The 27,078-nt window shown below is 38.9% G+C and overlaps 1 protein-coding gene and 1 long non-coding RNA gene across 2 annotated transcripts in view; both read left to right on the forward strand.

Moving 5' to 3' along the window:
- Positions 1–10,192, forward strand: part of LOC148188851 (uncharacterized) — a 207,226-nt gene extending 197,034 nt beyond the window's left edge. Inside the window, exons 11-13 of the long non-coding RNA XR_015777207.1 lie at positions 8,905–9,101; positions 9,215–9,338; positions 9,863–10,192. This is a non-coding gene — a long non-coding RNA (uncharacterized LOC148188851). The remainder of the gene's footprint in view (positions 1–8,904; positions 9,102–9,214; positions 9,339–9,862) is intronic.
- Positions 10,193–12,625: 2,433 nt separating this feature from the next.
- On the forward strand, positions 12,626–26,075 carry cxcl14 (chemokine (C-X-C motif) ligand 14). Its single transcript, XM_042493591.2, has 4 exons — positions 12,626–12,992; positions 14,895–15,000; positions 21,562–21,675; positions 23,453–26,075. Exons 1-4 carry the CDS (start codon positions 12,929–12,931, stop codon positions 23,466–23,468), a joined length of 300 nt encoding a protein of 99 aa, XP_042349525.1. The 5' UTR covers positions 12,626–12,928; the 3' UTR covers positions 23,469–26,075.
- Positions 26,076–27,078: the final 1,003 nt, after the last annotated feature.

Raw genomic sequence — 27,078 nt, forward strand, 5'->3', positions numbered from 1 at the left:
GACAGACTTAAAGCTGTAGTAGACTGTTATAGTTTGGCATCATGGCATCATCAACTACCAAAATAAACTCTGAGCATATTGTAATTCAAGTTGTCTGAGAGAAAATTAGACTTCTTGACAATGTTTTCAGACTTCAGTAAATCTAGCCAGTGACGGGAGACTATGGCCAATCGCAGGTCATTTCAGATTGAGGGCATTTCAATTGGTTCTACAAATGCAGATGTGCGTGCACGTCAGTTCAGATGCTGAAAGCCTGATTCAATGGTGGACAATGCTCCAGAGACAGTTGGTATTCCAGCATTGGCAACAACTGCCTACACTGCAAAGCAAGCCAAAAAAGAAAAGGGACTTATCAAAAAGAGAGTCTGAAAGAAAGTTTGACAATAAACAAAATATAATGTACCAATATCAGCGAGAGTTTCAGAGTAAAAATATTGCAAATACTTTCGTTTAATTGATTTGCACACAAATAAAAACTGCATAAAATCCAGTGGAATAAAAAAAAACAAAAAATGTGTCAGGAGAGGTCAAGAAGCCAGAGGCTTTTGAAAACAGCATAGAAAAACAAAAACATAGAAAACAAACAAACAACAAAAAAACAAAATTAACATTTTAAAGAAAAACATAATTGTTTTACAATTTTCTACACAAATTTAAACTGAAGATTATTGAAAAAAATCTTTGCAAGCCATTTCATGAAGGATGTTTTGCAGCTTCTTTTTTTAATTTACATAAATGTCCTTCTTTAGTCCTGTTCCCAACGTACTATTTTCCCTGCTCCGTCAGCTGTGTCCAGAATAACCCAGATGTGAGTGGGATGAACATTCTGTTTTTAGAATATAAATTACATAACATCAACATAAGTCAGGATCAATGTCATGAAATATCTCAAAATAGGACACATCCTGGAACTGAACATATGCTGCTTTCATGGTGAATTTGATGATGGCTTAGTTAACATAACAACCCCGTCATCAGGGATTGTTACTCACATTCACACTCTTACCGACATGTGAGTGTGTAAACGTGTGTATAAATGTGAATGGCTGCATAATGCCACGTTCACACGACATTACTTTTAAAGTTGTCACATTTCTGTTCCGTTTTCAACAACATAATGTGATGTCCTGTAGTCTTGTAGTTTTTATGGTTTGCCCACTACATGACTTTCACTAGAGGTATCCCTGACGCCTCTGTCTTGTCTCCAAAAAAGCGGACTGACTAACGGACTGCTGCGTTTTAGGACTCATTACTTCAACACTCTATGGGATCTGCCAATAGCTGTACAGACTGTGGGAAATACACTTAATCGCTTACTTGCTCAGAGTTGGACGTTATTTTGTACAGATTGAACAAATAAGATATAATGTGTTTATTAGTGATCTTTAGAAGCCCAGTGGCCAGGAGAAAATGTTTGCGTTGTAAGTTTCTTCAAACCATGGCTTTGATACATTTGTACGTTTTTTACGTGTTATATCAACGTTTCTAAAGTGACGTGGTCCATGAGCTGGCTGTCATCAGGAGGTGAATGGGGTGTCAATTAGGCGAGACGTCCGCTAAGCTGCAGACCGATCTTAAATACTAAAAAACAACAAAACAGGTTAGCCGCCAAACATCGATCCTTTCAGCGATTCGTTGCTGTTGTTCCTCTGTGGATGCTGCCACAAAAAGCAGTTGTTTTGCGCAGAGATTGTGACACCAAAATGGGGTATTTTAGGCAAAATTTGATCTTCTCCCAACCAGTGGTTGGTTTTTTGACTAAACAAAACAACACATAAACACCGCATTGTTGAAACATAAAGAAATGTAAAATGTTATCATATCTGCTATATAACAATGCTTAAATGTAATGTAACCATGGTTTGCTGAAACCTACCATGCCAACTTTTATTCTGGTGATTGGGTTAACTGTAGAGGTGATGATGGAGGATTTTGGAAAGGATACCATTGGAAAGAGCCAGACTAGCTGTTTTCACTTGTTTTAAGTCTTAATGCTTAGCTTAGCTGACTGGTTGCTTTGTGTAGCCCCAAACTTAATTCACAGATATGAGAGGGGAGAGTGCGTCTTTCCCGAAATGTTAAATTATTCCTCAAATTAACCAATGAGTGATTACTTTTTCCAGACAAGTCATTATTTTAGAAATCTGTACCTTATTCTTATTTCTACTAATCTCAATGTTTTTTTAAATCCATTTTTTACTCTTTATTCCATCAACCGTGCTATAGTTTAATACAAGCTACAGCCTTTACGGCTCCGTTTACGTCAGTTTCACATCTTTTTGGTGTTTGACTCCACCGAGCATCATTGAGCAAAGAGTCATCTTTCAATTACTTTTTTTTAGAAAACTTTTTTCTTCCTCTCTGTTCCACTAACTGTACATTTCAGCACCTTGTGTATTATATAACAGATATATGCAGTGATCCCAGTCTTCAGTAGTAGTAGTCGCCCATACCTCTTCTGGCCCCGTGTCTGATGTATTTGTGATAGAACATGATGTTTCTGTTGTTTCACCATGGTGAGCTCTCATGTTCCTGCAGCCCTGCGGACATTATGTGCACTCACATACTTTCCTACAGAGATATATGTCAAAACAGATCGACAGTGAGAGTCTCTGCTGAGCAGTAATGGCCTGTCTGTTTATGTGTTAACTGACGTGGATATAAGGGGTTTCAAGGAGGATTCTCCACACACACACACACACACACACACACACACGCATGATCACTCTCTCTCTCTCTCTCTTTTTCTATAAAACTGTACAGAGAGCGAGTTATATTTATGAACAGATTCTCCCGATGAAGCCATGCAAATCTAAACAAGCTACAACTGATGGTATGTTTGTCCTCTCTGTTCTTTTCACGTCGCTGCAGATCATTTTATGTCACTGAGTGTAGTCTCTGTGTGATATTCACTCTTACTTAGAGCCGTAAAAGGTTTGAGTCTCTCTTTTAGTTTGAGCATAATTTCAACAAAATTATTTTATTTGTAAGGTATCTGTGGTGCTTGTCAAATATCAGCACATTCTCACTTCCAACTCTTCAAAGTTGTCTTGGTAGGTGGCCCTTCACTTTAAAAATGAAGCTGTAGATGCCCCTCTAGTGTCAGTTTTGAATGCTAGGGGAAGGCATGTCAATTTCCACTCGTTCCACATGTAGTGTTGTTTAAAAAAAACTACACTAGGTCTAGGAATCTACTTTCTTAAGCCCTATTCCCACAGGACTAGTATTACCTGGGAACCTCATGTAAACCCCCCCATGTCTGTTTTTCATGCTGCACATTTGCACAGGATAAGCTATATCTGTATTCTACTTGAATTTACTAATATTGTTCCCCGGATATGTCAAGGCTCCACAAAACATCCTGGAATCTTTAAATCAACCCGTGCTCAGCTTTTTTCATTTAATATTAAAAAACATTCATTCATAAACATTCATTTCTAATTTCCTCCGCAGCCTCCATATTTCCTGACTGGGACAGAGGCAGAAAATGGTGCATAGAAAAAAAATCACCAGCAAATCACAAGAAATGCCGATTCGCACAGGACTAATATTATCCCATGACCTCTGTGTTTGCTGAAATATGGTCGGTAATTTTCCCTGGAATTTTTACTTTACAAATTACGGACAAGGCTGATTCGCACTGGATTAAAATCACAGGCATTTTCTGCTATGGCAGTGCCCCCCTCAGTAGGACAATGTACCATGCCACACACAAAAACTGTGACAGGAACCCCAGAGATACCCCTGATCCACAGTGGGTCCTCCTTGGATCGGACTGAGCTCTGACCTGACTCTGTTGAGGCTTGGAAACAGGATCCCCGAGGGACATCCACTAGTGTCTGGCACCAGAGTTTGAGTGCTGTGGTTTGTGAGTGAGGCTGTTTGGTTGGGTGATTATTTATTTATTTAACCTTTATCTAACCCAGAAATAATCTCTTTTTCACAGGAGACCTAAAACTTGCTTTAAAAGAGAACTTTCTGGGAGTCAGTTGTTCAACCAGGCAGGCTTAAAGCATCGACATCCTGCAGAATCTGTTTCTAAGTCTTTCATTTTAGATTTAAAAACATTAATGGCACCAGCTCCTAGAGTTTCAAATCATTCTGCAACAATTTCCAGGCTGAGGGTTTAGAATACCCAAAAGCCATTTTCCCGTTTTCTGTCAGAGCGTATGGGACGGAGAGCAGAAAGAGGTTTTGAAAACGCAATAAATGCTGTTTGGTACTTTCCTGCACGATAAAAACACAACAATAGTGTGATGTGTACCAGGTGGCATCTACATAAATGCTGGTTTTATTGTTTTGGCTGATTGGTGAATAATCAATGGCATTTATAATGTCAGGCCTCACAGAGTAGTGCTGTAAAGTCAGTTTTTACTTTCAGCTTATTTTTAATGGAAATGTGTCATTTGAAAGTCTAGTCTTTTAGATGTTTGTTATGTAGTGTAAACTGAATTATAGAGGGTGCACAATAGCATGTAATGTGAGTAAATATTCAAAATGATGGCGACTCAAATGGAAATTACCATAAGAGGAAGGAAAATTGCACCTTGGAGGAAAAAAGGAAAGAGATCAAACCTCCAGTCAAACCCATCCTGCTACCACGGTTTATCCTGACGGCTGTACGCTTGTGAAAACAGCATGATGTGAACATGACAGTTTAAACAGCAATTACATCCCTGCCCAGAGCAGTGAGCCTCACCCTCCACCCGACCTCAGTCACCTGAGATGAATTATCCTCTCACACCTGCCTGCCTCTTTGCCTCTGCACACCTTTTTGCATATCTTCCTGTCTGTCCGTCCTTTCTCTGTGTGTCTGCTCAGCTACTCACACAGAGCAGCACACACATTTTAATGTTTGCAGAATCAATCTTTGTAAACTGTACACACTGGAATATTCTGGTTTCACTCGTTTAGTCATCACTCCTGGAATAATGTGATGAACTTAAACAGACACAACATAACCACTGCTTAGCATCCCATTATTACCAGCAATTGCTTCCCAGCATCTGCACACCTGTCTGTGTGCTGTGTCCCTACATGCCTGCATTACCGAAACACGTAGAAACCATCATTATTTCTTGCAATTACCTTCAACACCTGCCTGCCTGTCTGTCTACATGTCTGTCTGCCAGCTGACCTGCGTGCATGCAAATCTCAAAGCTTTATTTTTCTTGACATCTTTGGGCCGTTGGAGGGAACAGAAGCACCTGAGGGAAACGCAAACTAACATGCAAATAAGTGAAATGCAAAATAGATCTCTACGAAAGATATTGAGCACTGACCTGAAAAATTAAAAAATCAAATTAAAATCTTAGTAGATATATCCACCCGTTCATTTAGAACTTACATTGTATGACTATACATGTTTCCATGGTTAAATACACAATGCGTTAAGGTTTAACTTTCACCTTATTTAAATCAGTTAATAAAGGGTTTTGATTGATAGGTTGATTGATTGATGTGGTACTTGAAGCAACTGATCTTAAAGCCCCGTGATTTATATAATGCTGCACTGCCAAATAAGCACATGCACACAGGTTTATTTCCTTTTTAATGTTTGAGGAGTCCTTGTTTACTATGATCACTTTCCCACACCCACTCCTTTAATCTCAGCCCCCAAACTACCCTCAGAACTGAGGATTAGCTGAAATTATCTGGCTTCAAAAGACACACAGTGGACACAGGTGTCCACCCCCTGAGGTCCAGGCCTCGATGTCCTCAGACAGAGCAAATCCACCATTAATGACAAGACAAAATAATGCATATTTAGAGATTTTAAAGACTTAGTTCAGTTTTGCCTATGTTACCCTTTTTCGTCTAAATTTATGAAAGCATTGTTAATTTGCGTGTAATGTTCAACCGCATCTCCCCCTGACCCTGCAAGGAAGGCGGACATTTTTTCATTTTAATCCTTCCTCTGAACGCTGTGGTTCTTTTGAGCATCCACTCCAGGAACCTTTCTTGGACATTTCTTGGGATTTTCCACCACACTCCTCACTGCTGCTCCGTTGCTGCTGTTTCTCCTCCCTTCCTGCCCTCCTCACCTCTGGCTGGTTGACATAAAATGCATCACTTCCAACACAGAAAAGGCGCCACAGATGCTAAACACCACAACTCCAGTATACTGCAAAATACAGCGTTATGCAGCATTTCCACAGTCATGGAAGGCCTGGAAAAGTCATGAAATTTCACAATCACATTATTCAGGCCCCGAAAAGTAGCGAAATTAGTCACAATAATTGATGAATGTAAAAAAAGTCATGGAATTTTGTTGTTTTATAAAAATTTTTACAGTTGTCATTTGTGGATAACCTTGATGTAACATTATGGTAAATGTATTTTCTGTAGCTGCTGAATTAATGTAGCTTTAATATATGTGTGATGTTCAGTTTACCATCATATACTTGTCTTAATTTCCTCCCTGGTGTTCTTCTCTCCCTTAATGCATGCCCGCTAGCTGAAATTATGTTTGTATAGAATTTCAATCTGATATTTTTTAAAAAATGAAAAACTCATCGTTATGGGTCCTAAAAAAGTCATGGAAAAGCTTGGGAATTTTGTTCATGGAAATGTGTAGTAAAAACAATTTCTTTTTTACATTATTGACTCTCAATACCATAGGAAAAAAGAAAGTCCTAGTACAGAAAACACTGAACACATTTGTGACATCCACTCCCATGGTGCTGCCTGCTCGGCCCTCTGCCTTCAGCTGCTCGGAGGGTTCGTTGCTGGGGCGAATGTTGTAGCAGCCGCAGGTTGAGAACCAGTTGATTTTCTTCCCCATTGTTTCACCTGTGCAGCCTTGAAAATGAGATTGTAGATTGGTTGTTGTTTTTTCCTTTTGTACCTTCAGTGCTATTACATGCATAATTAACAGGGATCCTTTAAGCATGTAATATCAAAAACAGCATTGAAGTACTGATACTTTGAACACAGCACTGTGTGCTGTCAAAGGATTTTTAACAACATTTAACAGATGGTCATTTTTATGTAAAAACCCCTCACTCCAGCTTTGATATTTTTCTTTAAGAAGTGTCACAGTTTTCAAAATATGGTTGTCTGCTTTCAGAACACTACTTTCTTCTAAAATTTTGTTCTCTGTAGAACGTGTTGGATTGTTTTGTGACACAAAATAGGAAGCAGGTGCTTTTCTTTCAAGTACCACATGCCTGCATGTCAGTGACAGGCTGATGTGTTCACAGTAATTATTAAAACTTTCCATATCACAGTTAACTTGGAGCCACATTGAGCTGTTTTGCAGCAGTTGCAGTTGCAGAGACAGTTTATACACTGACGGCTATAATCAACCTGTTTAGTTTCTGTGTGTTTTAGTTACAGACTGCAGCCTGTATAGTCTGGCTGCCAACACATCACTCACAAATAAACTCTCTTTTTTCTACTCACACTTTGACCGCAAATCACTCTAAACTAAACAGCCCAAACACACTTCACACACCCTCTGCCATGTTTGACTTTAGGGTAAACTATTTCCCTGTGAATTAGGTCTGCTGCCAAGTCCACTAAAAGCCATTACATCACATTACTGTGCAGGTTAGACGGCTGAGACAGACGGAGGCCAGGTTTATGTAACGAGACGTCGTCCCTCTCCTTGTGATGAATTCAGTCAGGTTAAAAAAATTAGAGAGGAGAGCGTAGATGAACTATTCTGACCACCACTTTCACAAAACAGCTGTCTTAACTTATCGTGTAAAGGAAAAAAAAAAATTTTCTGAGTGTCAGAAAATAAAGCGTTTATTGACAAATGACATTGATCTTTTGTGATGGTCATAGTGATGCCTCAGGCTGGCAAAATTATTTTATATTAATTTTTCTATTCTTTTATTTTAGCACTAAATAAAAAGAAACCAATTATGAATATTTACTGAGATTTTTTAGGAAACAAATCGATGCACTGAATCTTTGGGAGTGGTGTAATCTGTGATGGATTCTGTGTAATGAGGTTTGCTCTCTTGAACTGGATGCATGTCTTAATTCATGGATCAAAAGTAAATACAATATTAAAATGTAGAATCATTTTGTTTATTTTGCAATTTTGCACATATTCTTGTAAGATAGAGATAGGTTTTAACCCTCAAAGCCCATTTTAATGATAAATGCCATAAAAAGAGGAACTGACTCTGAACTGCTCACCAGCCTCTTCTGGAGGTTATAACTAAGAGTCGCTTCATCTGAAGAGTTTATTTAAAGCAAAGACTGAAGTACTTCAAGGCAGTGATTGTCAACCAGGGGCATTTCTGCGCCTATAGACTGTAAAAATAATGGACGAAGCAACAGCGACATCACCCATTGGTTTGTGGACTGCCATTTTGAAGCCGCAAGGTTGTTTTTTTGGAGCCAGAAGTGACCGTATTTGGGCGAGAAAAGGAATGAGGGTGGCTCTGCCTGAGAAGCTGAGGACACTATCAGCAAACAGTCTGTGACTCTTTCATGTAAATATGTTTATTTCTGCTGTACAGTCTGGCGTTTTGATATGGGGATCTACGAGGATTAACTCGAGCAGCCAAAAATGTTGGTATTTTACATTTCTGCAAACTACTTACACACTACATTGTAGGTTGTTATGAGGTGGATACATTGAAGCTTATCATTTATTTATGTTTGAACAGCGCTGTGGTTAGCATGTCAGAACGTTTAGGCAAAATAAAACAAAATGCTTGGTTATGGTTAGGAAAAGGTTGTCTTTGCTTATAATACCCACTTTTTGTGCCAAAATCCCCACTTAAAAACACACTGATAGGTTGCTTAAAAAACAATTGGTGGCTAAACAAATGCTAGAAGATGGAAGGAACAAGCACTTTTGTTGTTTGGGTAATTATTTTCTTAACGACAGACTAGTAAGATGTTCTGTTACCTTGACATGTCTCAACTGCGGTCTTCTTGCAGGCTTTCTCAGAGGAGTCACGTGATGTTTTTGTGACCACATCATGGACTGGGAACAAGCACCACTGTTGGATCATGATAAAATACCTGACAGGACAGCCAAAGCAGTATAAAACAGGTGACAGGACACGTCCCAACAACATCACAGGACTCTTCCTCTGAGGAAGACTGCAGTAAGACAACAGTCGAAACATGTCAAGGTAAAAAAAACATCTTACTAGTCTGTCTATAAGAAAATTAGCCCAATAAGTTTCAGTGGAGACTAGATGAACCTTGTCGGACTATAATTTTGTTGTTTGTTGGTCTCAAACAGTGGTCTGCAGCCTGGCAGGTGTCTCACCGAGGTGTCACAACTCATATATATATACAGTATCCAGCTTTTGTCATTCAAACGGCTCATTCTAAGGGAGGGAAAACACAGCGATTTTTGGTTTCAGGTGATTATAAACTAATGAAAATGCGGTTCTGATTATTGTATTCTCTTTATGTCAAAGTGTCTCCCCAAATCCAACACACTAGGCCTTTAAATAGCAACCAGTTTAATATCAGTTCAAATGAACACAAGTGAATTGGTGTGGATGAAGAGGTACATGACTTCATCTGATGGAGATGAGAGGGAACATTTGACAGAAAAAAAGGTTGGGAACAAAGGCCTCTGGGCTTTCCAAATTTCATTACAAACCATTTGTTAAAGAAATTGGCTCCAGCTTCCTGGTAGCATCTGTTGAAAATGTTCTTTTATGTCCTTTTATGTATAAACACAAAAGAAAACACAAATCTTGAGAGATTCTCAATGTCCTCAAGTGATCATAAAGTAAACCTTTCTCTCACCAGCACCATCTTTGACTTATTAAAAATGACAAATGATGTCATTTTCATCATCATTTCAAGACAGATTCCTTTTGGCTGAAATCCTCTGCATTTATTTCACTTCAGTGTCTTTCTGTCTTTGGGTATTCAGCGAAGCCGAAGTGATCTAATGGATGAAGACAACAGGCGTCCGACTGATTATCAGTCACGTCAGCTGAAGACTGGAACAGACAGCTCACCCGTGTCTTTTATCCTGAGATCAAACTAGCTGGAGATGGATTCTCACAGCGCCAGTGTCCTGCGGGGGTCGCGCCCATCATAATCCGTCACAGTTTGCTGTAAACGGTAGCTGCCGTCATGTCCTACTGACGTTTACTGAATAACCAGAGGAGCGAAGGAAGGAGCGGAAGAGTCAGATTTCTTCCTCTATGTGATCCAGACTTCAGGTGTCTCCATCAGGCTGCAGGTATATCAAGACTGAAAATTGGGCTGCATTTTACAGATGTGCATGTTCGTACTCACAAATATGGATATGTAGGCATGAACTCACACAGAAAGGTCATCGGTGCAGACAGACATTTCATGGCCGCTGGTTTGAGTGATGACAGCAGCTGATTGCATCAGTGTTGAGGGCAGGGAGGTGAACACAAACACACACACAGAGAAAGGACACAGTGAACACACACAAACACACACACTGATACAAATCCCCGATGATGCGGCACAGTGATGAATCCTGTTTAATCCGGTGGTCAGAGCGTCCCAGGTGGGTGGGGTCAGACCTTCTTCTCAGGGCTATCTCTTACAGGCCAATGGTTCAGCCTGATGGCATCCCCTCATACAATGGTGGCATTTATTCACATCCACAGAGTATATTGATGCTGAAAAAGACTTAACTGAATTTAGTTAAATATAAAACATGAAAAAAAAGGTTGACAGTGATGGTGATTCAACAGAGGTTGGATCCATGTTTTAAGAAGTTAGATTCATGTTTAGATAGAATGACATTTTGTGTGTAGAAATATTTGAGGCCTCACTGCGATTTCTTTCTTCTACACAAGTTCACACAAATAGGCTGCAAAAGTGTTGATTTTTTAGGAAAAAAAAAACTTGTAATGTGGCTTGATCTACTTTTTTTCAGTTTCAGTGAATTTCCATGGACCATTCAGTGTTTTCTTGATTTATTTAGTTGTCTCTGGTGTGTCCTAGTAGGCCTATAGAAAGAAACGACTTTGCCATGAACATTGTGAGATTTTGGGTGGCATGGTGGTGTAGTGGTAAGCGCTGTCGCCTCACAGTAAGAGAGTCCCGGATTTGAACAAGGGGTGGGAGGTTTGAATCTTGGGTGGTGGTGGTGGGGGCCCTCTGTGCAGAGTTTGCATGTTTTCTGCATGAGTGTTCTCCAGCTTCCTCCCACAGTCCAAAGACATGCAGATCTAGTCACGTGGCGACTCTAAATTGGCCGTAGGTGTGATGTGAGCGTGAATAGTTGTCTGTCTCGATGTGTCAGTCCTGTGACAGTCTGGCGACGTGTCCGGAGTGAACCCCGCCTCTCGCCCAGTGTCAGCTGGGATAAGCTCCAGCTTCTCCATGACCCTTAAAGGAATAAGCAGTTACGGTCTATGAATTAATGATTGAATTATTAGTAAATATCTGGTTTAATTTATATTGTGACATCTGGTGACCAAAATGTAATGTCTGGATGTCTAATGCCAACATCAATAAGACGCTGAATACTGTCGACATCAAAATGTTGTTGGCTTTTAGTCATTTTGTTAAGCAAAATCTTTCATCCATCTCAAACCAACATTATCTTAAGATAGGAAAACAATATTTAGTGGTACGGTATGTGTATAAATGGGAAATAAAATCCAGTGTCTGCAAAACGTTATGTTAACTTCCACACAACTTGAAATTCTAGCAGTGTTTAACATTTAAAATATTGTCAAGCCGATTTTCATTCCAGTCAAAATCAAATGTGTCCAACGTAAGAGTCCAGTGCCTTTCCAATGTCACACTTACATCTGGTGCCAGCTCCTGAGGAAATTTGGCCTTACTCTGCGTTTTTGCCTGTTTTATTCATCATTAACAAACAGTATATCAGGACACTGCAGAGTGTATTATTGCACCACTACCACTCACTAGCTAGAGGCTAAAAGTAGCCTTCCTGTTGTTTACCTGTGGTTTACCTTTATTTCCAAACCTGTCTCTGGTATCTAAACAAGAGCTGATGGTCTTTACCTGTGCACTGATTTAGAACCACTGTTGAATTGTTGACATGAAATCTGTTTAATCTTATACATGTAGGCTTATGTCAATATTTGGCTATTGAGAAGAAAATGTAGCCTGAAAGCTGAACAGTTGATCTGAAATGACAACACAAGTTTAAGGTGCTTCTGATGAGCTAAGAGGCGATTTTCCTCTGTGGTCATGGCAGCCGCGCAAAGTGCTGATGACCAAAAAAACATAACTAACTATTCAAAGATATTGTAATGAACTCTGTTAAGCATGTAAGTCTCTGTAAATGAAATTATGATCCATATAATTGTAGGTCTACACACAAAAGTCAGCACATCTGACTGAAATATTCCGTTATTACATTTAAACGCCCTCCACTTAACTGCGCAACTGTCACCAATCCTTTCATTATGACGTTCATTTACTAAAAACTTTATGTCCGTCAGACTATAATCAGGACAAACGCTGAACGATTACAGTGAGAATCTAACATAAACTGACCAACATCGGACGTCACTCCACCCTCGTTTTTCGTGAACAAACCGTGTTTTTCTTTGTTTTCCTCCCCTCCCTCCCTTTCCATGTTCTCCACTTCTCCCTCGAAGGCCACAAGTGTTTGATTCGCTGCCTGGCCGTGCATATTAATGAGAAGGGGACAGCGGGCAGCTTTTAAAAAGAGCTGCTGCCTGCCTCTCCACAGCAAGCAGGAGAAAGAGAGAGAGACCTAAACGAGTGACTGGAGGTTCATCCAAGCGCTCAGGACGCACAGACGGAGTTGCACAATCAGCGCTCCGCTGGGACTCCAAAAAAAAGCAGAAACCCTCAGCAGCTTCTTCCGATCTGCGATTCAAACAGTCACTGCTAGTGGATTTTATTTGCACCACGAAAGACTTTTGTTGATATTTTTTTCGTGTGTTTTCGAGTGCTCGGATTTTTAGGAGTCTGTTTTGAAGAAACTTTTTTTTTAACTTGTGAAGACATGCATCGGTGCACCGCGGTGCTGCTTCTGTTAGTGGTGGCCTTATACGTCCTGAGTGCAGAAGGTAAAGACTTTGTATTTCTGTATTTTTAGTTTAAGTTTGTACTTGTACTGGTGTTTTGCGTTGAAGCTATGGTGATGTAACTGAATAACAATAAGTGGAGAGATGCAGGGGTTTGAGCCCTCGTTTGCTTTGCAATGTGTGCATGAGGGAAATCAAGTGCAAAATCAGTCTTTCCTATCCAGACTTATTTTGAGATGTTCGTAACGTTGATGGCAAAGAGACTCTGAAAACAAAAGCTTAGTTAAACTTTGCCAGTAATTTGTTTGCCGTGCTCACCAAATAACTTTATGTTGACACCACCCATATGCCACCTGCTGCATGTAGTTTCACCCATAAACAGTGAAACCTTTAAACTACAATATGATGACGAATGCAAAAACATGAAAATCTGTAATGAGACCCAAGTTGGCATTCGCAAGCATTTTTACACCCTGAACACCACTCTGGGACTTTGTGTGTTTGGCAGAACATGAGATGCTCGCCATATGTACCTAAAATAATTTACAGCCAATTTTCAGAGGGCCATGTGGAGGGGGGAGTTGGGAAATGATGGAATTATATGCTATTGTTTCTTATGGAATTACATTTAATGAGGAAAACATTTTGAGCAAAAAGAATCTGAAAATCTAAAAATATTTTATGAAATCACTTTTAGACTTAGTCTGTATTTGCCAGGAGCATTATTAGTCTTTGACAGCTCTTAAGAAAGCACATATTGTCTAAAAGTTCTCACATAGCATCATAGTTTAGGACAAAAAGAAGAAAGCAATACGTTTCACACCATTAACTTACACTCAATTTTCAAAGTCACTTAAATGATTTCAATCCTTACATAAAATGTATTATTATAACCTAAATCGCAGGATATGTGTTAGTAAAGAGACTTGTCTTTAAGGAAGGAAACCTAATCTCCGTTTACTGAAGCCATTTACCTCCATCCAAACTTCCATTACAGTATCACATGTAAACATTAACCTCAGTGTCGTCCGGCTGTTCTGGCTCATCTGTGCAGCTCGTGATAGATTTAGTGGCCGGCGATGAGGACAGGTTACAGGTGATGGATGAAGGAAACCTTGAACTATCCCGGTCATCACCTCCCATCACTAATATTACAGTCCAGCAAAACTCATCTCCTCGCCTTTATCCTGCAGCGTGAAGTCGCAGCAACAAGAAAGCTGGACCTCAAGAGGATAATGGACGGAAATGTAATAAATGTAAAGATAGTTAAGTAGTTTGAAAGCATTTTGTCTCAGTGATAACAGTGAATGCATCTATTCACAGTGGTGTTAGTTTGGTAGAAAAGCTGCGTAAAAGTGGGTTTCTGTTGAAGCCACAGGTTCTTTTTGCATAACAGTCAGTGGGAATGCAGAAAAAATCAGAGCTGCATTGGATAAAATAGCAAATCAGTTCATAATGTTGAGATTAACCAAACAGCAATTTTTGAGGAAGCATATCATTTAGATGTTTAGTGGAAACTAAGCTATTTTTCAACCTAAAAGTTCATTTAAGTTAGAATTCATTAATTATGTTTATATATACGACTTAATCTTTAATTTAAACATTTACTGTTTTGTGAAAGTGTGTGAATAAAGTTGACTGATAGAAACTGTGTTTGTAAAAGCCTGTGATGTTTCAGCAGATGAATATTTGCTTCTGTAATCCTCCAGCGTTTCAGCGTATGATTTAAAGATAAACTGCACTCTGATTGAGAGCTAATTTGCCATCAAATCACAAAGCATTAACGTGTACGTCACTTCGATATCTGTGAAAGTAGACAAACTTTAATAATCTGTCACACAACGTGATCAGTTTCCATTCATTTTAAATCCACAGCATTATCATCTTATTGTGTTACTTTTGATGATTTAAGTCTGACAACGGACGTGTTTGGTTTCTCGACAGCCTACAAGTGCAGGTGCACCAGAAAAGGACCAAAGATCAGATACAAGGATGTGCAGAAGCTGGAGATCAAACCCAAACACCCCTTCTGCCAAGAGAAGATGATATTGTGAGTGAGACGTCGTTTCTGTTCTCTGTCTCCACCCTTCACCTTATTTCTCTCCACGGTTTCCACTCATATCTTCATTGTATGTCCAGCTCATTGTCTTTTCTCTTCCCGCTCTCCCTCTTTGTCTTTCTCATCCTTTGTATGCTTCCTTACCTTGATCCCTTGACCTTAACCTGTTTTCTTTTGTCTTCTTTCCTTTCGTTTCTCTTCCTCTTCTTCCCCTCTTCCTCCCTGTGCTGGCACGCCCCACACATCATAATAATCTGAGTGTTTGTACCTGCCTGACACACAGATTATACAACAGCGCCTGTGCCCTGACCATAAAAATATTTGGCAGCCGTACGGGCATTATCAAAACATCCCGTCGACTCGTCAGTGCTTACAGCACTTGGGGAGGATTTACAGTGTGATGATTAACTGATGATTTAATGACACCCCGCGGTCAGGAGCGAGAAATGATTTATTCGGTGGAAAGGTGGAGAGAGAAAAAAAAAACACTTACCAGAACTTTAAAACACTTTCTCCATGATAATCTAATAAAGGGATCGGCTTCATTTTAGGTAGGTTGTATCTTTATTACATTATTTACATTATGTATTTATTACATTATTTCATGCAAAAATGACAAAAATATGTGATGTGTATTGACATTTCATCCCCTGTATTTTTCTTGGGGTTGTTGCATCCCAGACTGCAGTAACTTACAGTTTTAGCTTATTTGGTTAATCTGTCCACCTCCTCTCTGCCATCTGACCTTTGACCCACAAAGTCGCAGCTCGAGCAGACACAGCTATTATCTTCGACTTGAGCTATCGTGGTATGCAGCACGATAACGAGGCCTCTTCCTCTGGAGGGGTCCAAACTCGCTCGCAGTATCCTGTGGCACTCAGATAGACACGCAGCTTTAAATAAATAAACTTGAACATACAGTATACATGATGTATATGTTTTTCACTGTGATCTTGGGTCAAGTCCTGAGGATGAAGTCTCACGCGTAGTTAGAAATGTGAGCCGCGATTTCCGTGTGGAATTCATTTGAAGTTTCATGTCAGAGCGACATGAAGGGACAGCAGATGGGGATGTTATGTCAGCCTCCCCGGAGACAGATTTGTGTCCGAGGCTCAAACTCTGCCGCCACCTGCTGGAAAATTACAATATCACACAGAGAACACCACGGCCGAACAGCAGTGAGATCATGTGAGAGAAACTGATCAGATTTGTGGCATAAATGTGTCGCTTTTGAGGGTCGAAAAAGCAACGTGAATTATTAAATTGACGGGTCCAACATGTTTCAAGGTTAAGTTTGGGGTTATTCATGAAGTGCATAATGAGGTTTAGATGAATCTCCACTGAATAAATGTAAGTCAGTGCAAAGTCCCCTTAAGAGATTAAAATGCGTTTCTTTAAAATAGGTAATGAGATGTTTTGACTGAACACTGGGGAATTTAAACTGTGAAGATTAAAAAAAAACATCTACAATAAACAAAGCATCTGTTTTTACTTGAATTATACATTAAAACATGATATAAGGATTTAATTAAGATATTTCTTTTAGCTGTTTGGACAAAAGAGTTTTTGGACGTAAAGGTGAATTTGAACAGCATCACATGAATTGCTCATTTTAAATGATTTGCATAGATTATGGCAGTAAAGTTTTCCAAATGGAAATCTGATTCATCAGATGACATTGATCCAGAGTGATTAAATTATTAGTTTGTTTCTCAGTGATTTAAGAGATATTGCTTATGAAGATGATTATTATATCATTCAGTCATATTTTTTGTGTATATTTTTATTGCATTTAGTGTGATATCAAAAAAAAAAAAAAATTAATTAATCGATAAGACCAAGTGGTTACTTGGTCTTATCGATTCATTTACTAATATAACCAGGGTTGGGTCATATTAGTTTAAAATTTCAGTCATTAATACAAATATAAATTACATGTCAAATTTTGTTTTTAATGACGTAATTCATTTGAACTACATAAAAAATCTAATCTAATCTGATTATTTTGGATTACCTTGAAATCAAACATTGAAACTTTTTCACCCTGTACTGAAAATAGATACATCCACAAAAATTTAAGTTCCTCAGATATTCTTTTTTCTCTTTAAACATATCAAAACTTTTTCAGTGAAAATAAAATGCGATTTGTGTAAAGAAAAGGTTATCATAAAAAAAGTTTATTATCTCAAAATTACAAAATTTTAAAGAAGAAATGAAAAATGTAATAAGTAATCCTTGACAATGTAACTAAAATCCAATCACAAACCTTGGTTGATTAATGTGAATTTGTAGTCTGATTATGTAATCCTCATTAAATATAACACATTATTACCCCAGCCTGAAGTGACAAGCTTTGATATAAATGTTGAATCTTGTCGGTACAAAAGTCGAAATAATGCAGAAGTTACACAAACACTGTTAGAAAGTAAATGATTATGTGTGTACATTGTGTCTGTGACTAAAATGATATGCGGGTGTAAAGGGAAATAAATATGCAGTGTTTTCAAAGACTATGCAGCCAGACGTGGAGCTTAAGTAAAGAAAGCTCCCCTGAAGCTCGCACGTCTGTGTCTGTGTCTGTATGCGTGTGTGTGTCTGTGTGAGTGTGTGTTACTCGCCCCACAGCCGTTATTTAAGGCTGCTCTATTAGCATGAGATGGGGGCCACCAGCCGCTGGTGCCCAGTGAAAAATGAGCCTCAGCGGGCTCCGGAAAGCCACAGAAAGAAAGCGAGCAGGAGAGAAATGAGGGAGAGAGTCCCCCTCTGGCCTTTGTTGTGGCCGTTTGGCTTATGGCGCTCAGTTTGGCATTCTGGGCGACCCCTCCTAAACCACACAGACAAGCTCAGAGCCACAAAGTGTCCCTGTTTTCTCCTTATTTCTTTTCTTTCTCTGCTTTTTTTCCTTTCCATTCAGTCCTTTATTTACTGGATTTACTTTATTTACTGTCTATTTTGTTTTATTTTTTCACCCTCTTTTTTCATCACTCACTTTTGTTGCCCTTTATCTGTTTCTTTACTGTGTTTTTCTTACTGCCTCTTTTCTTATACCCCGTGTCTCTGTCCGGTGTACTCAGATCTTTTACTTCAGTGAAAGTAGTAATACCTCATTGTAAACATACTCCATTACAAGTAAAAGTAATGCTTTCAAATTTTTAAAGTACACCAGAATTATTAAAAAAAGCATCACAATCAGGTTATGCAGAATAACTGATTTTAGAGTGTTTTATTATATTTATTGTTATATTATGGAACATACTTCATATAAGAAGTATGTTGTTGTTACGAGTGGAGGTGGAGCTTATTTTAGCTACTTTGTACACTTTTTGGCACTTGCATGTTACATCCTAATTTGCAAAGTTTTAGCTGTTAAATTAAATTTATGAAATAAAAAGTATAGTATTTCCCCTTTAAAGGAGTAGTTTGTAGGATTTAGCGCCATCTAGCTGTGAGGACTGCAGATTTCAACCAGCTGAAACTATCAAGTGTGAACTCCTGGTTAGAATTATTTCAGTGTTTTTAACCAGGAGCCGAATTATCCGCAGAGGTCTCTTCCTCTCCAACACAAAGAGCAGATGATCAAAACCAGAAAAAACTAACTAGGGTGGCTGATGAGAAAATGTAAACAGCCGTATCTAAAGACAGCGTTTGGTTTGTCGGTTCTGAGCTACGACAAAAACATGGCGGTGAACATGGTGATCTCGATAGATGATGACCTGCTCCCCGTGTAGATATTAACGGCTCATTCTGAGGTAACACAAATGTGACAGTTCTTATTTTCAGGTGATTATACACCAAAGAAAACGTACTGTATTTTATTTCAGTTTCTGCCGATATATCCGCCTAAATCCTACAGAGTGAACATTTAACCCAGAAGCATGTTGTTGTTTCTTTTGGAGGTGGAGCTTATTTTAGCTACTTTGTGTACTTTTTGACAGCGTTCCTTATAAAATAATCTACTTTTTTATGTGAAATCTTAATCTGCAGGGTAACATATAGCAGTCAAATAAATGTCATGAAATTAAAGGTAAAATATTTCCTCTTCTTCATGTGGAGTTGAAATATTTAGCTGCAGAAAATGGAATTAAAGAACGCCAAAACCACGTCCTTTCTTTATCCTTTTCCTTTTGTGTTTTCCGTTCTTGTTTTAGCTCTCTGTCAGCCTCTCCCTCTGCGCTCCTCAAACATTTTGCTAACCATATTAGCGCCAGTGGCTGCACTTCAGCGGCCCAGGTGAATGATAATGAGCAGGAACTAAAGCTCAAATTAACACAGTAATGAGGTTAAATTTCACCTCTGCTGAGCAGCCATGGATAAACATTCAGGGTGTGTTTATTATCACACCCTCGCAGATACGAGTCCATTGGCATGCGCGCATACAAAAGCACTTTCATGTCGTCTCTATCAAACACACACACACACACACTCAAAGCTCAGTCCTTCCATAACAAAGGGTGCACAGCTGCCCCTCAGCAGCCAAACAAAGTGACAACTGAATGAGAATAGATGCAAAACTCTTTAACCTAAATCCTTATAACTCCTGAATGCAGCGTCTTTATTGAGTCAAATCTTTTCTCTTCCAGTCAACTTGTTTAGCATTCATGGTTTGGCGATCCTTTGACTGTGTCACTGGATGGAGAGGCCCCATGGCATGCTGGGTGTTTTTCCCACATTTTCCTTGTTTGGCCTGAATATGCCACATGCAGGCAGACTGTCTCTACCGTTGCCTTAAGCAGACGGACCAATTGATTCAATGAGCTTGGATGTCACATTTTTCAGTGGCAGCTCCATAATATTACACCGCTGCCAAGTCGCGGACCGCTGAGCGCAAGCTGGCCTTTTGAAATGTGAGGGCTTTTAACTGCGGAAACGTTATTGAGGGCAGTTTAGAATAGCTGCTAAAATTTGGGGAAAAAACATGTCAATGTGCCACAACTTAATAGTCTCTATTCAGATAACTCAGACTGGCTTTCAGAAAGTTATAAATACCACCAAATCAGTGTTTTTACTTAATTTGGTTCTTTTGAAGTTTATATAAAAACATTAATTTTAAAGACATGAACAAAAATAGACACGTCTGCTTCAAACCTAAAACCCCCAACACTTCCATGTCTCCTTTATGTTGGCTTAGATACAACCAACAGAAGTCAACAAAAACAAACATGGTGACGGTCGAGGAGGTGCTGATGATAAACCTTTTGATAGAGACAGCGTTGTGCACAGCTGTGATCTGTGAGGCCGTTAAATTATCCAAACATGTGGATGAAAAATTCTTTTCACTATATTACCTATTGGATCCCGTTTCACCATTTTTAAAATGCCTTCGTCGTGACTTGAACTACATAACACCGCCCTCATGACTTTGTTGGTACTGCTTTATTTTGACTGTATCCGTAAGCTTTCAGACAACGTGCACGAATAAAGTGAGCGCAGAGTACGGACAGAGAGCGAGAGAGCGCCCTCCGTGTTCATATATGTGTATTACATTGAGCATAAATGAGCCATGAGTTTGTTCCTGTCGTTGACCTCATACTACTCTCAAACTTTTGTTGTTGTTGTCTGTTTCCATGAACATATTGTGCAGCGTAATTAAACAATTTTATAGTCCAAAATGCACTGCGAGTTTAAATGTCAAATATTTGCCCAATTTTCTTCTCTAAGTCACTGTACAGGACGGTTAATGCAGAGAAGTTGGATTCCTGGTAATACACATCCAAACTGTTTCCTGTTTCCAGAGAAATATAATAACTGGTTAAACTAGTTAGGCTCCATGCATAAATGAAGTAGGCTGATATGTATTATTATATATAGTGAAGTCAGTGATACTCAATTTATATCCTGTGGGCCAAATCTGGCCCTCAAAGGGGTGTCAGGTGGTACAATGACAATAAATTGATTAATTCTGGAAATTTATTTTGTACTCTCAACTTAAATAAAGTACCAGAGTGCATAAACCCCCATTAAAAACAGAGCTCCCTTATTAAAAGAACAAAAAAAAGTGCTTAAACCCCCTTGCATACAACTTGTGTGCAGCTGCTGCTTCAACTGGATTTGCCTTTTGGCAAAGATGACTGAGCAGAGCGCCGACTTCCTGTTAACCCACTGGATTCATCTACTGCAGGTTCTGTCATCTAAATTAGGCAACACAACATGATGTTTACCACCAACTGTGTGGAAATACTTCCAAGAAAATGTACAGTGAAGAACAGAATATGAAATCTGTCTCAGCTCAACAGAAAGACCTCGAAAACACTGAAATGATTAGCTTTAATGGATTTCATTTGTTTATGCAATTTTAAATATATCACGTCCTTTAGACAGACCGCAGGCAGTGAACTTTCACAATAAAGTTCAAGCTGCATACAAAATGTATGTCATGTTCATCCTTAATGCCGCTCTTCGGCCTTAATTCTTGTTAATACACCCAAATAATACATCGAAGCTGTCAGGTCGGAAACCCGTGCGTTTATGCGTATTTCTCCTTTTAGTCAGTAAAAACACTGAATTCTTCTATTTTCTAACTTCTCTGTGTTTTGTTTTGTTTTTGCCTCTCAGCGTGACGATGGAGAACGTGGCTCGGTTCAAAGGGCAGGAGTATTGTCTCCATCCCAAACTTCAGAGCACCAAGAACCTGGTCAAATGGTTCCGCATCTGGAAGGACAAACACAGGTAACACTCGTAATAACTGATTTAAAAAATCCGAAATATTTGTTTTTCTTGAGTTTTAATTCTTGACATTTTTAAATCTTACACCCTATAAATGTATGATACTGATTGCCTTTGTGACAACGGGTTTAAGTTGGGTTGTTTTCAAGGAGATGCCCAAAATGACGAGAAAATATTTCAGTCTTTGTCATAAGCTGACGATAAAAGAGTGACCGTGTGACATTGTTGTGCAAATGTTCTCATTAATTTTAGTGATTGTTTTAATTAGCGCTACTCAGCATGCAGTTTGCAAAATAACCAAATCATCCTGCGACAAAAACTATTATCAAAGCAGCTAAAATCGATAAGCACAGACTGTGCCGTTCCCCTCAGCTCTTCAGAGCTTTAGAGTGTCTTTTTAGTGACTAGCTGGTGATTATTGTGGAGCATTTTGCAGCTAAATATTTCTCTCATGGGCAAAAACTGCTAAAATATCGTGGGGGGTAATTTTTAAACTACATGAGGTCCTCAGGTATTACTATACATGTGCAAAAAAAAACGCTTTATATGTGCATTTTTACCTCTTATATTTTTAAAGCTGCCAACCATACAGCTCTTCTCTGTCCTCACTGACTCTGAGTTGTCGATCTTGTCCAGTGGCTTCTTTATGAAGCTTTATTGATTTGTTTTGTTGAAAATCCTCCTCTCACCTCTCCTCCACCACGCAGAGGTCAAAGGTCAGGGTCAGCCACAGACGAAAAGCCCGGTGGAGGAGGCAGAGATTCAGTATTTTGCTGAGAACAAAAGAACATTTCCACAGCGACACTGTGGGTTATACGGTGATTGTGTCCTTCCACCTCCGTCCACAAAGCCAACAAATAAAATCAAGAAACTGAGTCTAAAGTTTACTGAAAACACTCTGTTTGGTTTCGGCAAGAGGCGACGCCTGCACAGAGCACGCAGGAGGCACGACATGACATCGACCACACTGTGGTCACACAGCCAGGTCAGAAACAACAAAGTCTCATGCCTTTACTGCAGTTTGTCTGATGATTTCGGCATCACCCCGGGCAACACAAGTTCCTAAATCTCAATCTCTCCAGTCAGAAGTTGCCATCTTTGTGTAAACGACCCGCCTTCTTCACCTTCAGCTACTTCCATAAATTAAAGTTACATAAACTACTGCTATAACAAAGTTTAATAAAATAGTTATAATGTTCGGTAAGGTCAATTATAAAGTTAACTAAAGTACTTTTGTAGTAAAGTTAAATAAAATAATTAAATTATAGTTAAATAAATTGAAGCGCAAAGCATTATCGGATCATGTAAACGAAAGAAACGATATAACATCATATGAAACAATACATCATTTTTTTATCATCAGATGATATTTTTGGTCAGCCCTGTTACACGGTCGTATTATATCGTATTCGTCATGGTCTTTTTTTAACAGATTTGTTGCGATCGTGCGTCAGCGACTGAGCCGCTGAGATTTCACTGCACATGTTGAACCGCACTGATGTGATGTGACAGGACGCTGTCACGTCTCTTTCCCCGTCTTCTACCTCCTCTGTCCAATTTTATGGCCGATCACAATCGACATTACCACGGCTCGTGTGAAAAGGTGCAGGACGAAAATGTTCCTGAATGCAACGCATGTTCGAATAGTGAAAATCACATTGGTGCTTGAAAGGTTATCCTGTAACCTTCCAGGAACGTTGTGTGAGAGAGGCATTAAAGAGACAATTAAATAATGGTTTGAAATCACCGATGAATGAACTCTTTTTTCTTTCTTCCTCAGGGTATATGAAGCCTAACACCTTGGCTACCCAGCAACGACACGGATCAAAACAAAAGACAACACTATCACCAGGACTGTTTTTTGCTAAGTACACGATGTAATCTACAATCAAACTGTACTTCTTCCTCTTCTGCCTGAGATCTGTCGAGCACATTCAGAGATACCTTTAGTTTGTTCGTGTAAGAAGCTGGTGGGCTCGTCTTAGTCGGCCATCACTGTAGTTACAGTCACTCACCGCTCCAGTCTTTGCAGCTGTAGTTACACTCGTCAGATAGCGGACGAGGCGCCATCATGTGTGTTCAGACGGTCGTATTTTTGTTCAGTTTTTACTTAAAGGGACTTTCTTTTGTTTTTAGACTTTTTTGTTCAAAGTGAAGAACGTGTGATTCTGAAGACACAAACCTTCCTTTGATAAATTACAGTTTGGGTGTTTTCACGAGTCTGTGTTCAGTATGACAGGTTTGTACGATGCAAACGTTTAGGATCTGGTCACTTGTGTTTAAAAGGGTTTTAGATAAAAATGTAGCCATTAAGTTTCTCAATGAGTCTGATTATCTGTATTTGTAGAGACAGTCAGTGTGCGCTTACATATAATACAGAGGCCGATACTATTTTTCAGTCACATAGAGGAGATCCACCACTGTGTGTGTGTGTGTGTGTGTGTGTGCGTGTGTGTGTGTGTGTGTGTTTACCATATCCACGATAGTCATATGTGTCAAACACACGACTCCGCAGCACCTATTTTGTAAAATACGATATAATTAACCGGCAGGGTGTAGCTGCAATAGATTTTAAATTCATCGCTGATCATTTGTGCCATCGCTGCAAACAGTACAGACATTGTTTCAGAGTTCAGAAAAACAAAAAACCTGATTGTTAAAGACACTAAGAAAACAAGACTGTCTGCAGTTTACATCCACAACAGACCATGTTTTATATTTTCACTAACTGAATTTTTTGTTTTAGTCCCAACTCTTGAAATAAATGTGTAACGAAGCAATAATATCTCATACAAACTACACACGTAACCATTGTATTAAGCTACGGGTGAAAACATCTTTAAAGGATAAGGCCGGGGATATTTTTGTGTTTTGTGAATGTTAACCAACATCCCATGAAAATATGCAAATTTACAATGCGTTACTTCCAAATTTGCCAACTGGTCTGAAGCATCCAACGCCATTCTTTCCTAAATTTTTAAATTTGGTCAGAAATAAATATTTTATTTATAAATAATGCTAAACGACCTCCTTAAACAGCTGGTCATTTTCAGCAAACATCACTCAAACAGGATTTAAATGGTGTCTTTGTTTGGAAATGTTTTCAGCTGCAGATTAATAGACGTTTGGTGCTGGCAGAGTATTTACAGCGGCCGACTGCGACTACAAATAAACTACAGTAACTGTGTTTATAGTATGAAAGAATAGCATCACCCAGTGTGGCTTATTGAAGTGTTTTTAATCGTTTTTTGACAGCAGCGCTACAGAGGAATAAGAAATATCGGCCTTGGATATCCAAACAGTGCGTCTTTTGATCAGTTGTCTTCATGCAGTAACAGCTGTAGCTGAAAGCATGATGTTATCGGGTTTTCTGTCCGTACGTCCCGTTGTCTTGAACGTCACATCTCAAAAACGCTTTGAGCGATTTTTCTCAAATTCTGCACAAATGTACACTTAGAATTTATACACTTATTATGACAAAAGTTCACACAATTGGCTACTGAATTGTTGACACTAATCTTGGGTGGCCACCTGGAAACTGCGCTGATTGTATCGAACTCCTGTGTTTGCCGAGGTGAAGATTCACGTTTTGCAGCTTTACTGGTCGACCGAAGCGTACAACCGCAAGATGGTAATTGTAATTTTTTCATGGGATTTGTTGATGGAAAGAAAAATACAAAATATTGTCAAACTTATCCTTTAAAATGAGCCGTGAACTGTGTCTTTATTTACAAAATAGGCTTTTGCCTGGTGCATGAGATTTCAAAAACAGACAGTTTGTTTAAAAACTTGAGCATTTTGAATCATACGTACTGTCCATACACTAAACAACACTCATAGGCCGTATGTTTCAATATATGTCGAGCATTTCATTCATACCCCTAACGATCATTTCGCTGTCTCCTACAGTCCTCTGAGGGTTGTCGTACTCTTTTATTATCTGCTCTCTCCTCCAGTAGATCTCCTGAACAATGCTGTTAAACATGTTATTATTCTGTATGCTGTGGATACACGCGATATCAACGACTGTTGGGTGTTTACTCGTTGCCACCAAACAGAATTCACACACAGATATATATCTGCATCGATACAAAAACACATTTTCTTTACATTTTGAAGAATGTGCATTGCTCTTGTTTTATATCTTATATATATAAATATATATAAAGAAGCATTTTGTAAATGGAGCCAGTATAGCCTATATGTTAGTGAGAACGAATTCACATTAAGACTTTATAGTGTCATGTATATTGTATTACTGCATTATAGTTGTTTTTGCTATTTAAATTTTGGTTTGGTAACAGATTTTTGGAGGGTGAGTGTTTGGAGCGGCCCACCAAACACACAGTTAAACATTCCAGTGAGTGTAAAACAATAAACAGCAATAAAGTGTCTATAGAGCAGCTCGTGTTTGCATTTGATTCATTGGATCAGCTGTCGTAAATCTAACTGTGCCAACGCTGTCGCAGATGTGCACAGACGAGGGAAGATGAGGCGCTTTCACGTTCAATTGCGGTGAGACAGAACGTCCACTAGAGGACAGTATATACAAACGGATTTTTATCAGACTGAGCAGCAGACAGTGACAGGAATAAATGAATGTGAACAGTTATTAATACAAGGTTGTTTTGTGTGTAAATATTTAAGTGGTGATAGTTTGGACACAGAAATGATTGTGCTTACTCACATATACAGAAAGTCATTAATTTATACATGCATATTGAGATTAGACAGGCCAAAAAAGAATAGTTAAAACATTTCCTTGGGAGTTGTATGTAGAGTCAACATCAGTAAAACTGACAATATCAAGAAAACTAGAATAATTACTGTACATTTTTTTAGATAATGTCTTTATTCTAAAAAAAACCCGGTACATTTGTCAAATCTTGAATCATAGACTGACACACACGACCATATTTTTACAAATGATATTAAAAATTATATATGAATGGGGGAGAATTCAGATTTACTGCCAGTAATCTGAATTTTAGTTTAACAAAAGCCTAACAAACTGTGTTTTAGACTGATATGAAGTCACTTTCATAAATCTCGTTGCGTTTAATGTGTTTACACAAAGCAGATCCACCAATACTTCAGGACAACAGAGCTCTGATGCATGTGTTGGACTACATGCAGGAAGATGTGCAGATTTCAATATTTAGAACATATGCAAGCTAAGAACGTAGCGGAGACTGTTTATTTTGATGAACTTAAAGACATTTCCACCAAATTTGTAAGGAAAATGCACAAATTAGTGCAGAAAATTCACCAGAAGGCAGGAAATGAAGTGTTAGACATTTATAATTTTCTGTCGGAGGATCCCAAACCTCCTGTTTCTCATGTGTACCCCCATGCTGAAACAAAAGCTACTCCCTTGCATGCAGACTTATTAAAACTCATCACAAT

This window comes from Plectropomus leopardus, chromosome 8, assembly GCF_026936395.1.
Source record: "Plectropomus leopardus strain MGB_pleo_1.0 chromosome 8, ASM2693639v1, whole genome shotgun sequence".
In the NCBI taxonomy this organism is placed as follows: Eukaryota; Metazoa; Chordata; class Actinopteri; order Perciformes; family Serranidae; genus Plectropomus; species Plectropomus leopardus.

Coding starts and splice junctions, on each gene's coding strand:
- cxcl14 (XM_042493591.2), top strand. CDS start 12,929: ATGCATCGGTGCACCGCGGTGCTGCTTCTGTTAGTGGTGGCCTTATAC. Junction 12,993..14,894: donor ATACGTCCTGAGTGCAGAAG/GTAAAGACTTTG, acceptor GTTTCTCGACAG/CCTACAAGTGCAGGTGCACC. Junction 15,001..21,561: donor TGCCAAGAGAAGATGATATT/GTGAGTGAGACG, acceptor TTTGCCTCTCAG/CGTGACGATGGAGAACGTGG.